Source organism: Gambusia affinis, linkage group LG04, assembly GCF_019740435.1.
Source record: "Gambusia affinis linkage group LG04, SWU_Gaff_1.0, whole genome shotgun sequence".
NCBI classification, from domain to species: domain Eukaryota; kingdom Metazoa; phylum Chordata; class Actinopteri; order Cyprinodontiformes; family Poeciliidae; genus Gambusia; species Gambusia affinis.
The window spans coordinates 27,867,424-27,881,696 of record NC_057871.1 but is presented as its reverse complement, the minus strand read 5'-3'; the positions used below and the strand labels follow the sequence as shown (position 1 = coordinate 27,881,696).

The following is a 14,273-nucleotide window of genomic DNA, read 5'->3' as shown; positions in this document are numbered from 1 at the left end:
AAACATTTGATATTTTCACTCCCACAGGAATAGGTTAGGTAAAGAAAATAGAGGGTTGGTTAAAAATATTTAATGCTCAGGTCCTGATATAATATGTATTGTTATTTTTATAATTTACTGCATTTAGGCCAGTTATCTCCTTACCTGTTTTAAAGGCATCTGTCTTTGCCCCCCATTTTTTTAGCATTTCAGGATAATTTTCAGATGCATATTTTTTTTCCTTAACACCGTAAACTTGGATGTTTTTCCATATAGTTGTCTTTTTCTTTTATATTTTTGCTCTACCTGATTATTTTCAGATATCTTGTTTGTTTGAGACCGTTAACTTTTGACGGCAAATGCAGTTTTAACTATTCTTACGGGGGAATTTTTCTTAAAATAAGCACACATTTTCAGTCTGAAAGCAGGATTTCATGTCTTCTGTATGGGGAAAATTCCCCCGTATATTCTGCCAAACAGGAATTTGCTGTAAAACAGTAAATTATGCTGAGTCATGTCCCATTTCTTTTAATCTTTTCCTGTTTAAAAACTTAAATATTTTTTACTACTTTTATAGATCTTTATTAACTTGTTTTTTGTTTGGGTAAACCAGATAATTCTGACTGAATCTGAAGCATTTAGACTTGGCGCTTTTAAAGAAATTAAGAGTGGATTTAAAAAAATCCAAACTGCCACTGTCTATGTTAAATATAATTTAATTATGAACAACTTTTGAAGCCATATCATAAATGGCTGATTTTAATCTGGTTTTAAAACCACCGCCCCCTAGTGTATGAACATTTTAGCGAGCGTAGCAGCAACGTCACCGACGTCAAAGCCATTGAAGGGACTTTCTTAAAGAAGCAGATTCGAGCTTGTACGCAAAAATACACAAACGTGCTTACGCAGAAGGGATAAAAATAATTTTGTCTATGAAATGGTCAAAATATCTTAGACGTTTTTTGTCGTGAGCTTTAATGACGCTTTTAATCCGTAATATTGTAAAAACCTTCAGCGTATTTCACGTTTTATCCAACGTAGTGCGCTTTGTGGACTCTCCCTGACGCCGTTGTCGCGGAAGTAAAAAGTCGACGTGGGGAAGAAAGGTTGGACTGGCTGTGTTTGAATACCTTAAACTCTAACAGCACCCATGTCCAATCCAGCTCCACTCTGTCCCTGGTTGAACCAGTCACCCTCCTACCCTGGGAGGCAAATGAACGCGTTGAGCGGCATCCGGGGCGTATAAATGGTGTGGAGAGCAGACCTGAGGCGGTAATGCTGCGCCGGGTGCGGCAGTCTCTCCGGCAGGTGCTGTTACTGATGGCCCGGAGACCAGACATTCTCTGCGGGGCCATCGTGCTCAGCGTCCTGCTCGTACTGGCGGTGAAGTTCACATGCAGGTACTCAAAACTTTCTGTTTCTGTGGGGGAGGTTTGTGCTTTTTTTTAAGCCCAAACTCCGAACAGCAGAGCCAGGGACGTCTTTCGTCTTTGTTTTGCCGAGTTGTGATACAGTTTGGTTGTAATGAGCTACTATTGCCCGGTCACTGTGGTTAATCTGACGTGTGCTGACAGACAAGAGGATTAACCATCGAGTTTATCCATTTTAAACAGCCAACATCTCTGGTTCTTTTGTTCATAACTTTATTCGTTTGTTTGTGCTATTCATCTGATTCGAGCAGAGCCGAATATTAAAGCTATGACTGTACTGTAAGACTGTAAGACAGGTTCTTTTTCATTCTGCTGTAAAACGCCAGTTACTCAAGATAAAATCTGACCGGTAAAAACAAGTGTTAAGAGGTCCTGAGTACAAATCCCCATCAGGTTCATCCTGAACGACCTCTTCTTGAATGAATAGGTTCTCACCAGGTACTCCGGCTTAATTTGTCTGTGCAAATTTGTATCATTTATCATTTATCGCTATAAATGTCTTAGCATGATAACAATTCTGATTGATTGTTGTCACAATTAATTCCAATTAATCATGTTTACCTCCCCCAGAAATACAAGAGTCGGTATCATTGGGATCGTTAGTTTTATTATTTTCTCCACTGTTTGCTCAATGAGAGCATCAATATGTATGTATTATTAATTTGAAAACACAATTAGATGCTTTTTCTGTGTGTGGTTTAGTGATACAAAAAGACAATACTTTTTGTGACTAGTGTTCTAAAGAAGTGTATTCCTATTGGGAATGTTTTTCTAAAGCAGTATTTGTGTTTGTGCAATTGCTGTGTCATGCAATCACAGCTATGGAGTAATCTTAAACAACAATAATGAATGGTTATTATAGTCACTTTTATTATTACTACAATATTGCCACAAAAAAATATTGTGATAAATTGTGTGTGTGTGTGTGAGAGAGGGTCTGTCTACCTGTCTGAGGTACAAGATGGACACTGCTAGTTTTTCATGGCTTGAGGGTGACAGAATCCAAACTGTAAAATTGGACACCTTGTAACTAAAGTCCACTTTAAGGTCTGCAGAATTTGTTGAAACGTTCTCTTGGAACGTTCTCCTATAATTGTTAACCTATGCTAGATAATTCGTGGGTTTTTTTGTTTGTTTTGTTTTGTTTTTTTGAATCGGCACAGAGATTTGTATTCCCAGATAGATAACATGAAAATGTTCAGAAAGGGAATGCAAAGTAAAAAATAAATAATAACAATGTTTCCTCTAGTACAGGGTTTTCCGAATACAATTCTGGATTTACTATTGTCTCCCAGCTTTTAGCTCCATCTTGGGCTGGGCAGTATGGCTAAAAAGATAAAATCTTTTTCAATAGTTATCAGGATCTGATGCAACCAGCTGAATTCGTGTGGCGCTTTCTTTGTTCAAAGTCTTGCTATGATAATAATTTGTTGAATTAATATATTGAATTAAACAGAATCTGGGTCACCCAGGTGGTACATGTGCCACTGACCAGTTCTGACCGATGCAGATTTGCGCTGTTGCTAATAAAGAGCTACAACCAGCTGATGTTGTTGATCATCATTCCTCACACTCATCCTTTCATTATTTCCATGTGTAGCCGCGCTAAGGACGTGGTGGCGGCGGCGCAGCCTCCGGTCCGGTTCTTCTCTGCCGATGCCCCAGTAGTGGACCTCTACTTGGGTCAGCTAGACCAGGTGAGGATCAGTAACGCCGTGTGGTGACTAAAGCGCGAAAATGAGGCTCGCTTTATTAAATGCATCGGCTGCTGCTCCGTGGGTAGATTTGAGACTAGCATCACGTGAAGTAAACTCTGAATTTTTTTCTTCAGGTGGAACGTCTCCGGAGCATGGCCGAGGTGTCTTTTATTTTCTTCTATGCTCCCTGGTGTGCTCACTCCATGGCTGCGCGACAGGAAGTGACACAGGTTGCTATGAAGCTGGCCAAACAGGTATGGCGGCACAAACCGCTGAAAGCAGGAGGGTTTAACCAGCTGTTAAAACAGCTTCAGGTTGTGGCTCTTCCTGTCATAATGCACTGTAAGCATCTACAGGGGTAAATATGTCTGTAAAGATATAAATATACCAATATATCTAAAAAAAAAAAAAAATGCACATCCGTAAACAATGAGTATATGTATTCCAAGTCAGTAGTTTAGAGACAAACTTTCACATATTTTTTAGCCTCAGCTTTGTTTCATGTTTTAGCTTGATGTTTTTATTGTATTAGTATTGTATACTTATAGGGGCAGCACTATTAACCTCGCATCATGTTATAATGTTATTCACTCATTAAAAAACATCCCTGGAGTGTTGTTTTCATGCATGTTTAAGAAATCCTTTAATCTCCCATGGCAACCATTCAGCTGGGCAAAACACCTGGGTGAACCTAGCTCCGCCTTTCAGAACGAAGCTCCTCCTCTGAGCTGCAGTTTTACAAGCTTCTGAGCTTCCACCTCACAGAGCAGTCTTCCCCTGTGGCTCCTTCAGATCCTTCAGACTAGCCAGTGGCAATTAGCAAACACCTGGTGGAGCTGAGTACACTGAGCTCATTATAGGAGCTACTTCTCAAAAACGTTGCTAAAGGGTTAATAGAGAGGCGACTTCCTGCAGGTGCAGTGTTAGAAAGAGCAAGAGATTCTTAAAGAGACAGAGGCCATATTTCAAAGTAAATTTTTTTTTAAAGTCATATTTGATACATACATCATTTGTATAAAAACGGAAAGCACCATAGTTACTTGATTGTGCCATAAAACAGTACTCTAAGCCTGAAAAATACATAACTGCCATTTAAAATTTTACCTGATCACCCTGTATAGCAACTTAGACACAGTGCAATTTGCCATCATAAAACAAAAGCAGTAAAGTTTGTAAAAGAAAAAAGCAAATTTGTCAGTCAAAAAATTCCGACTCCTTCATTTTTGAACCAAGTGAAGGAGTCGTTTCAGCACGACGGGAGAAATTTGCATCAAAATCCTCATTTGGTTTAGTTTCTCTGGTGCAGCTTTGTTGGTTTCTGTGTTGCAGGTGCAGTTTGTGGCTGTTAACTGCTGGTGGAGTCGAGGGAAATGCAGGAGGCAGAAACGTTTCTATCACTATCCCATCATCCATCTGTTCTACAGAAGGTAAGGAGGAACCGTGGTTTGGGCTGTGAAAACACAAACCAGGGATGTGAGCGAATGACTTAAACTTTTTTTTCAAAACATCTTTTATTGCATTAGATTTATTTTTTTACCATGTTAATAATCTAAGTACTTCATATTCTGATAAAACAAAGACATTTTTAAAGATTAGACCAAAATAATTATGGTCTAATTAATTTAGTTTATTTTGTTTTTGTCAGAAATTGTTTGTGTGAATTTTCTTTAACAAGCAAAGGATACTGGTCAGTCTTTCTTCAAAAGCTCTTCCTTTAATTAGCTAAGTTTAATGGATGGAGATCCTGTTTGTAAGCAAAGCATGTCATTAGTTTGTGTTTCCCATTTTAGGAGGATTTTTATTGTATTTGTTTTCAAAAAGCCAAGTCCAGTTCATGAATTGTAGGCTAGAAACACTTTGGACACTCCGTCCATGGCAATAGAAATAGATTACCAATAAGGTATGTTTTATCTAACTTTCCAAATTGTACCTCTGAGTTGTTCATGTGTTGCTGCAGGTTTGGGCCAATCGAGTACAGAGGACCGTTTGTGGCTCCATATATTGAAAGTTTTACCCTCAGAGTCATCACACCACTGACTTACCTCCCGACCAGAGCGCATCTCGAAAACTTCCTGACCCAGCATGAGGTATCCTATGGCTTCAGGTTGTTTAATGAAGGGCGTCTCTGCAAACATGGGAGCTTCGCCTGTGTTGCTGAATATTGTATTAAACCCTCTGTTTGTCCAGTTGTGCATTGGTTCATTCTTACGTTCTCTAACCGTCTGTCTTGTGTCTTGACAGTCTGGTGTGGTGGGTTTCTTCCAGTTCAGTTCCTCTCCACAGCCTCCAGGGTACGTCACCTACCTGTCCTCCGCCCTGCAGACCCTAAGGAGAGGTAAACGTTTTCCAATCTCTGTATCCTCCCCACATTTCGTTGACATTTTCTGTACACTCACAAGGACAAAAGCAAAGTTTAAATGATTGTCAGCACAATAAAGTGGACCAACTTCAGTAGCAATAATTGATCAACTGTTTTATAAACTGAATATCTTTTATCAATAACAAAACATTATTTGGTTATTTGAGGCTCCTGACAAAACCAATGTTTCTACAGTCACTTGTAGACCGTTTTTTTGTTGATTCCTTTTAATTGTACTTGATCTTTGAATGCTAACAGTTAGCTTACTAACAGGCCTCTAGCGACTCTGTGTTGTACAGCCTGACATTGGGAGGGATTTGCCGAGCCCCTTACTCTGGGGAATATAAGCACCTGTCTTTTTATTCTACTTCTGACTTTCTCCGATAGTTTAGAAGTAGCGCTCTAACTCTTCCTATGTGATTGAGCCACAACCAACCAAAATATCTGCTGTGTGGGTTGACAAGCAGTAAATCAAGTGTATTTTTTCAGCAGTGCCTAGCTAAAGTAGCTGTAAATTACACCACTTTTGTGAATTTACCTGTTACATTAATTAACTTGTTCAATTGACGGGCGTGCTGTGGTGGCGTGGGGGATAGCGCGACCCACATTTGGAGGCCTTGAGTCCTTGACGCGGCCGTCGCGGGTTCGATTCCCGGACCCGGCGACATTTGCCACATGTCTTCCCCCGTCTTCCTCCCCCTTTCCTTTCTTCCTACTGTCATATAAGGGACACTAGAGCCCACAAAAAGACCCCCTGGTGGGGAAAAAACAAAAAAAACAAAAAAAAAACTTGTTCAATTGACTTTTGTCATGAATTTAAGTCAAAACAACCAATCAGAGCCAGGATAAGTGTCTTAGCGCTCTCAGTCATTCTAGGGTATGCGCTGCTCAATGTGCTAAAGGTGGAAAAACAACTCACCGTTACAGGACTGCCGTCATCGCTGGTCATGCTAACTAGTTAGCATTTACGACTAACTAGATGGGCTCCTTTGTGTTGAACCAGCTGCCGCACAGCAGAGAGCAAACAGGAGGACATGAGCGGGCGCGTACATGAGGATGATTGACAGCACTAAGACCCTCCTCTTGGCTCTGATTGGTTGTTTCTCACTTAGCTGTGTGTCGGGTCAGATGACAGCAGGACTGTAGCAAAAAGGCAGTGGAGCTTTTTTTTTTTTTTCTCCTCACAGATTATCTGTCTCATGTTACATAGTGATAATTTTAACAAATATGTAAAAAAAAAAAAAAAAAAGTATTTTTTTTGTAAAAGTTGCTTACTGTGGCTTTAGCGGTTTTACCCTGTGCAGATTTCCACGGCGTTGTGCGGTTTGGAGTTGTGACGAGCAAACACGTGGCAGAGGCCGTCTCTCTCAGAGAGGATGAAACGGTTTACCTGCACAGAAGATTCAACTCTTCTCTGGTAGGCAGCGTCACTGGGCCAGCACAGCCTGGTTCCCAACACAAACACTGAATGTTGATTGCGTTCACAGTCGTTCACACTGTGGGAATGTTTTCCCACCCAGGTTTTTCCAAGAAAGAAGCTAAACTTTACATCGGAGGCCGTCTGCAAGTGGGTGTTTGAGCACTACGAGACGGTCGTCCAGTGGCTGCTGCCTCCGGGGACGAAGTCCCGCCTGCTGGAGGACGAGCTGACGAAAGGCCCTGCACTGCTTCTGTTTATGCCACATGACCCCCTGCAGCCTGAGCCAAGTGCCATACTACAGCAGGTGAACACTCATGCACCAAATGGATTCAGTAACAATTGGCATGCTTTCTGCAGTGAACATGTTCCCCAGACTAGATACAGTGGGTAGTCATCTAGCAGTCTAAAACTTTATGGGATTAATTCTAGCTTCTTGTTTGTGTGTGGGTGAATGTGGCCCTTGTGTAAAGTGCTTTGAGTGGTTGCTATGACAAAAAAAAGAAAAAAAATCCTATATGATTTCAGTCCATTTACCATTCTGTATCACCAGGGTTTTCTTCTGATTTGATTTTTGGTTTCGGGTTTTAACCACGTCTCTTTGAAAGGCGACTTTGAGAGAGACGGTCTAGTTTATTCTGAACCATATGTCACTTTTGACTGGTTTTCAAAGAAATATGTTCTTGGTTTCTAAACAATATTGCAGTTAATTTAGGATGTTTGTTTTATTTTTTTCTCAAAGATGGATCTTATGTTCCAGTAAGGAAATGTTATCCCCTCCATGTAGAAACAAATAGTTTGGGACGTTAATTAAAGGGCCAGGACATATTGTGTGTTTTCCAGCCAGACACTGACATTTTATATCCTAATCAAGTAACTGTGATCTTCAGATGTTCTGAAAATACTGTATATATCAACTATTACATGAATAATTTCAGAATCATCAAAATTTGAAATTGGTGCACAATTTACTACTTTCTTAGGTAACTAAATGGTTGCGACGGCGTGGCAGAGCATCGGTATCGCCACAACACCAATACTGCTCTTGAAAAACATCACCATCAATAATTGTGACTTATATCACCAAAATGAATAAAGAAATTGCATTCAAACTTATTTTCACATTTATTGATGCACCTTTATTGAACAAACAGCTGAGAAAAATAGTAAAAACATGGACAGTTTTTTTTTTTAAACATAATTAATAGGAATTTGTTGTGATGGTGATAACTTGGAATTGAAGAAACGTATCACGATAAACGATACGATAAACTCCTGATTTGCATCATGTCTTTCACATAGGCTCTGTGTTTGAGTATTTTCTGTCCTGGGTGAATTTTTCACAGGGAGGTTTTTTTTTGGATGTTTTGGGGATCCAAAAAACATTGTCGCTGTTTTTTTGTGTTGACAAACGTTAAGTTACAAAATTTGGAGCTGCACAAACATTATAGCATTATAACTAGGAAATAATGGCATATGAGGGCAGGTACAGGGACAGCGTAATCGATGCGTCAACTATGAACCTAGTTTAAACCATCGTTACTGTCGCTGTTACTGGTGTATAAAAAATCCTATTTAAAATGCACCAACAACTCTTCTTCTGCTTGCCCCTCCTGGTTGCCCGCCAGGCTGATAATGACTCAGTTCATGATTAGCTTCTTCTTCCTTTTTGCATTTCAGTTTGCAGACATCGCTGTACGTTACCACTCCTGCGAGCCCCCCAGCGCAGACGACCGTCTCCCGTTCTACACCTCGCTGTGCTGCCGATCCGTTCCCATTCCGGAGTCCAGAACCAGCGCGTGCGAGGTCTGCCTCAGGCTGTCCGGGCCGAGCCTCCCCGCCTCCTCGGCTCGCTGCTTGTTTCCGTCCGCTTCGCGAGAAGGAGACCGATTCAGGACTTATCTGGACCGCTGCTGCCTTCACCAGCCACCCTCTCCCATATCCAGGATAAGCGCGACCTCCGAGGGCTGCAGCCACTATGTGAGCAGCTACAGTCCCTTTACTCAGTTCAGTGCCTGCTGTAAAACTTTACAACCTCAGCTTAATGAATCACAAGCCAAAGAAGAGCTGGGACTTCCTCCCCCTCCGACCGTCCCTCCATCCTCTGCTCCCGTCCAAGAGGAGGAGGAGAACGACGGCATCACGGGGCTGCATTGTCGGACTAACAGGACTCTCAGGTTCTACGTGCTGGACATTGGCCTCAACTGGCCTCTGGCAGAGCGGCTCGGAGCGTCGAGCCAAAAAAACTCTTCTGTTCACAAAGGGGCTTCCACAGAAGGCGACGGCAACCGGGACTGGACGTTTGTGGCCATCGTCAACCTGAAGTACGAGGTTCACTACGTTCTTCAGCACAACCCAGACGCCACGCTGACAGAGTCTCTAGGTAAGGTTGACTGTTAGACAAAAAAATGGATCAGGTGGAGTTTTAAAATTAAAAACAAAAAGCAAAACGATAAAGAAGTGCCTTGAAGAGACTCGGTTGTTCTCTTTTTCAGGGCTGTGCAATAAATCAATAGCGATATATATTGTGATTAGACAGGTGATCAATATCAATAGATAACACATCCAATTCTGGGGGATGTAGGCCATGAAAAGACTGTAGCTGCTCAACCTCTCACAGCTAGCTTAGCAAGGCTAACTCAGTCTTTGGTTACCCAGCAACAGCCTGTTGAGTCACTTGCGGAGCAATCATTTTCAGGTTTTGCCTCATAACTGCTGAAAAACAAACAGTGATTTGTTGTCTTTTTATTTTTGTGTTTTTAATCAAATTCAATGTATACTTATTTTGTCACACTGAAGAGACGTTCATCAGGAACTTCAGCTCACCGCACAGCCACCTGCAGAGACATTTGGTCGGAGAGGATGACAGGAAGGAGGGCGGAGGTGGAGGTGGAGGTGGAGGTGGAGCCGATCCTCAGGAGGAACAGCAGCAGAAGCAGCGCCGCCTCATCACCGAGTTGACCACTTCCTCCTTCGTGTCGTCCATCATGGACCATCAAAAGGTTTAAAGAAATAAATATTCAGATTGCCTGGGATCTTTTTTTTAAATGGAAATTGAGCCGTCCACACAGTGGAATATAATTTTTTGCTCTAAACTTAATGAAAAGATCAAGGGAGAGAAGTTGGATCATTAGCTGCATTTATTTGACTATATAGTTGCACCATTTTACATTTTGAAAATAAAGTTGCTTGATGAAAACAAGTCAATTTTGGAAAACTTATTTTTGATAAAAAAGGTTTGGCGCTAGAGTCCAGTGTCTCTTCTTTGTCTTTTTCCTTTTTATTTATTTATTTATTTATTTTTGGCCACATCAGAATTTGTTTCTGTTGCAAACTGCAACAAAAACATTTTTCACCTGATCAAAAAGCGAATGTTGCCACTGATGCAAAGCACAAAGAAGAAGACGACAGGAAGTAGTTGGAGTCACTCTTTGTGGCGCGGCTTGTTTTTTTTAACGGCTTATGTTATGTTCAGCTGTGATTTTATTTGCGTTTCTTATTTGACGGCAACAACGCGATTGCGAAATTGTGGGAGGGTTTTTTTGTTTTTTTTTTGTGAATATTGCCAAAGTTTCGGTCACGTCTGTTTTTAATGTCATTGTGGAAGAATAAAGCAAGAAATTTAAAACATGGCAACTCTCACAGAAGCACAGAACTGGGACGTAAAAACAACAAAAACAAATAAAGATCAGGGTTTTTTTTTGTTTGTTTTTGTAAATGTGGTAATGTGGGTTTGTCGTTGCAGGATGTGCTGCTGTTCTACTACACTCAGTGGTGCGGCTTCTGCTCCGTTCTCAACCACGTCCTCATCCAGCTGGCCCGACTGCTGCAGGGGAACCACACCGTCACCGTGGCCAGGTGCCCTTTCTCTGACCGTTTCCCTGTCAGCCCTGCTGTCAGAGGCTCGTTCCACCTGGAAATGCAAACACTGTAAGCTCCCTGTTCTGTGTTCAGGGTGAATGTGGCTCGTAACGACCTTCCCTGGGAGTTCATGGTGGATCACGTCCCTTCCCTCCTGCTGTTCCCCAGACACAGGTGAGGGCCTGGACAGCTGGTCAGAATCACTGGCACAGCAATATTTCATTTCTGCTGAATGCAGGTTGTCCCTTTCAGAGTGGGAGAGTAATTATGACCTTTTGTTTCTGGTAGTAAATCTGGGTTTTAATAATCAAAATGGCATGTTGCGTTTTCCAGCCACAAAGTGCCATTTTACAGCAGAATCAAGTAACAATATTAAGTTAAGTCGGTGTAAAAATGCTGCATATATCAAATCGGATTTTAATTTAACATATTCAAGTTGGGTGTCTTTTTAAAAGCTCCTATTTACGAAACTCCACCTTCAGAAAGCCGTCACAACATGGCTCCTCTATCAACCCTTTAACAAAGTTTTTACCAGAGTTTCACTGAGAAGTAGCTCCTATAATGATCTTAGCAGATGCTCAGTTCCACCAGATGTTTGCTAGCTGCTCCTGGCTAGTCTGAAGGAGCTGAGTGGGGAGATATGAAAGGGCCACTTTGTGAAGCAGAAGCTTGGAATCTGTAGTTCTGAGGAGGAGCTATATCTTTTCTTACAAGTCATATTTTATATATATGACATTTTTATAACAACTGAAGGTTACATGGTTACTTGATTGTGCTTAAAAATGACACTGTGCCAGGGAGCCACATAATACTGCTTCTTTAACGAGGTTTAGTTAAAACAGGAAAAGGAAAAAAAGATCGCCATGTTCTCCAACAGAGTGATCTATAACTATCTTTCTGTTTCTCCTTAAGGAAACACCTCAGTGTGAAATATCCCACCGACCTTCCCATCACCGTGCCAAACCTCCTCCGCTTCATCCTGCAGCACTCCGACTCTCTGCGTCAGGCCAACGGGTCGTCCGCCGCGGCGCCGGGGTCCGGCTCCGGCGCCGTCCTCCACGCGGAGTTCCTGGCCCTCCAGCACGAAGTCCAGGCCCTGCACCACGCCCGCCAGCGGCTCTCGCAGCAGCTGGCGCAGCTGTGGCGCGAGAACCGCCAGCTGAAGTTCGACATCCGCGGCATCGAGCAGAGCCTGGAGAGGCAGATGCAGGAGAAGAGCCGGCGGCTGGCCGAGGCGCTGAAGCGTCTGCAGGAGCTGGCGGACGCCTCGGAGACCCTGCTGAACGAGAACGTGCTGCTCAAAGTCCTGCTGAGGGCGCTGAGGGACAGGACGGAGGCCGACGAGCAGGCCGAGGCGGACAGAGAGGAGGCGGGACAGGAAGACGGCCACCGGGCTTCCTGATGACAGGGCGGCGACTCAGGAGGAGGACGTGAAGGACAGACTGAAGGCGGAGGGAGTAAAAGCTGTGATTAGACTTTTAAAACATGCAGAAAGAAGAGGAATGTGCGCTTCTGCAAACAGGATGTCATGTTAAACCTAAACTTAAAAAAGGTTGTTGGTAACACTGAGATTAACCTGGGCTCTTTAAAAAAGAAAAGAGGAAAAGATGGAAACATGATGCACTTTTATAAAGTGCTTTGGATACAGCCACTCATGGAAACACACCGGTTCATTTCTGATTAATCGTCTTCAGCCAAATCCGTCATTTTTGATTCCTGTACAATTTAAAGCTGTGGTAGGTAACTTTTATTTAAAAACAAACAAAAAAACAAATGTCTTTTGTTTGCACATTTGTTAAAACTTTCACCAAGTCCTGAATTTAGTTTGAGACAGAAAATCTGAGAATTGAGCTACTCTGGTGTCCCAATACTAACTGTAAAAATCCAAACAGCCAATCAGAGCTCGGAGCAGTGTCTTGGTGCTGTCAATCATGCTCATGTAGGATTGTGATGACAGCAGAGCCAGTTGTGAATGCAAAGGCTTGTTACCATTGCCACTGATGACAGAGGATAAAGGGTGTTTTTCAGCCATTTAGCGGCATGTATACAGGATTGATTGACAGCGCTAACACCTGCCTCTGATTGCTTTTTCTTTTCTTTTTTTTACACAGCAATAGCAGATTATCTCTTTTATATTATTACAACTTAGTGACAATTTTAACAAATGTGTATCTATATATAAAAATCTAAGTTACACGCTGCAGCTCTAATGACAGCATTGAAGCTAAACACTAGTACCCAGGAATAATTACATGTATGGAAATGGACATCAAAAGGTTTGGCTGACGTGGGAAACCGGTCAGCTTGTTGGCTCCGATAAAACCAGTCCAACTGGGATGAATTCCAGTTGCTTCCTTTCATATTTCACAATAAAAGCCATGTCATAAAACAAAGACTGTTAATTTCTATCAAAAGGTTTAGAGGAGCTGTCGTGGTTCAGTGGTGGAGGACCTTTCTTTAGACTTGCTGACGGAGGAATGATCTGATGAGGTTAAAATAAAACGAAGGGCCTTTTGTTTTCCACCTCCTCTGTGTGAACTCACCTGCTGTCCAAGTGTCAAATGTAAAACCATCTTTTACTTCAGTTTGTGTTGAAGTGTGAACTTTTTAACTTTTTCATGAGGAATTGCAACCTAAATATAATTAGTAATATAAAAAAATTATTTTTCTACAAACTTTCCTTTTTTTTTTTTTGCATTAATTCCACGCCTCCATGTTTCTTACACAATCAAGTGGGTGTTTTCTTAATGATTAGTATAAGTCCACAGATTTTAAGCGAAGTGTTGATGTATTTACCAGAGGAGAGAAATCTCTTGTCTCATCCTACCTATTTTTTTTTATATATATCTATATAATTTAATTCAAATGGTGGTTGTAATGATGGGTTTGCTACACTGATTTATTTTTACAGAAATCTTTGACTCTCTAAGATATTTCTATGTAACTATTCAGGTATTCAGAATGAGATGCTGCAGTTGTTTACATGTGAGATATTGCACCGGTTTTTACTGATTAAACGTCTCTGTCTTTCTTGCGGTGCTGTTTGTGCTTCAGTTTTGATCGGGCATCACTACAGACAATCCTCACTCCTCACCTGCCTGCCTGTCAGAAGACTAGAGATAAAGCATGATCTGGTTGAAGTTTATTGAAAGAAATAATCCACATTTGTGAAAAAGTCTTTTTACCTTTGCTGGTGTTTTGTCAGGATGAGTACAGCGGGGACGATAAACGGTTTTCCTGGAATGTTGAGATGTTTCTCTGCTGTTTAGCAGCGTGTACACAAGATTGATTGTTAGTGCCAAGACCCTCCCCCTGACTCTGATTGGTTGTTTTTGATCAGGAGCGCTACGTTTCTTCAGAGGGCAAAAGTAACTCGATCTTTTCACACAATCTATTATATTAGTAAAAAAAAAAAGTTATTTTTTTTAGAAAAGTTATCAAACTCAAAATGAAATGTTTACATCTAAATAAGTATGAGTAAGTTTATGTGCTTCTCTTAATGCTACATTCTTCACAATTATGCACTTATT

At 41.5% G+C, this 14,273-nt stretch overlaps 1 protein-coding gene across 1 annotated transcript; it reads left to right on the top strand.

Moving 5' to 3' along the window:
• The first annotated feature begins 866 nt into the window (after window positions 1-866).
• Window positions 867-13,778, top strand: txndc11 (thioredoxin domain containing 11). Its single transcript, XM_044115657.1, has 13 exons — window positions 867-1,379; window positions 3,010-3,106; window positions 3,241-3,360; window positions 4,436-4,533; window positions 5,064-5,193; window positions 5,348-5,441; window positions 6,770-6,882; window positions 6,986-7,189; window positions 8,563-9,265; window positions 9,682-9,884; window positions 10,628-10,740; window positions 10,837-10,917; window positions 11,656-13,778. The coding sequence occupies exons 1-13, from the start codon at window positions 1,255-1,257 to the stop codon at window positions 12,143-12,145; spliced, it is 2,571 nt and encodes an 856-aa protein (XP_043971592.1). The 5' UTR covers window positions 867-1,254; the 3' UTR covers window positions 12,146-13,778.
• The last annotated feature ends 495 nt before the right edge of the window (window positions 13,779-14,273 follow it).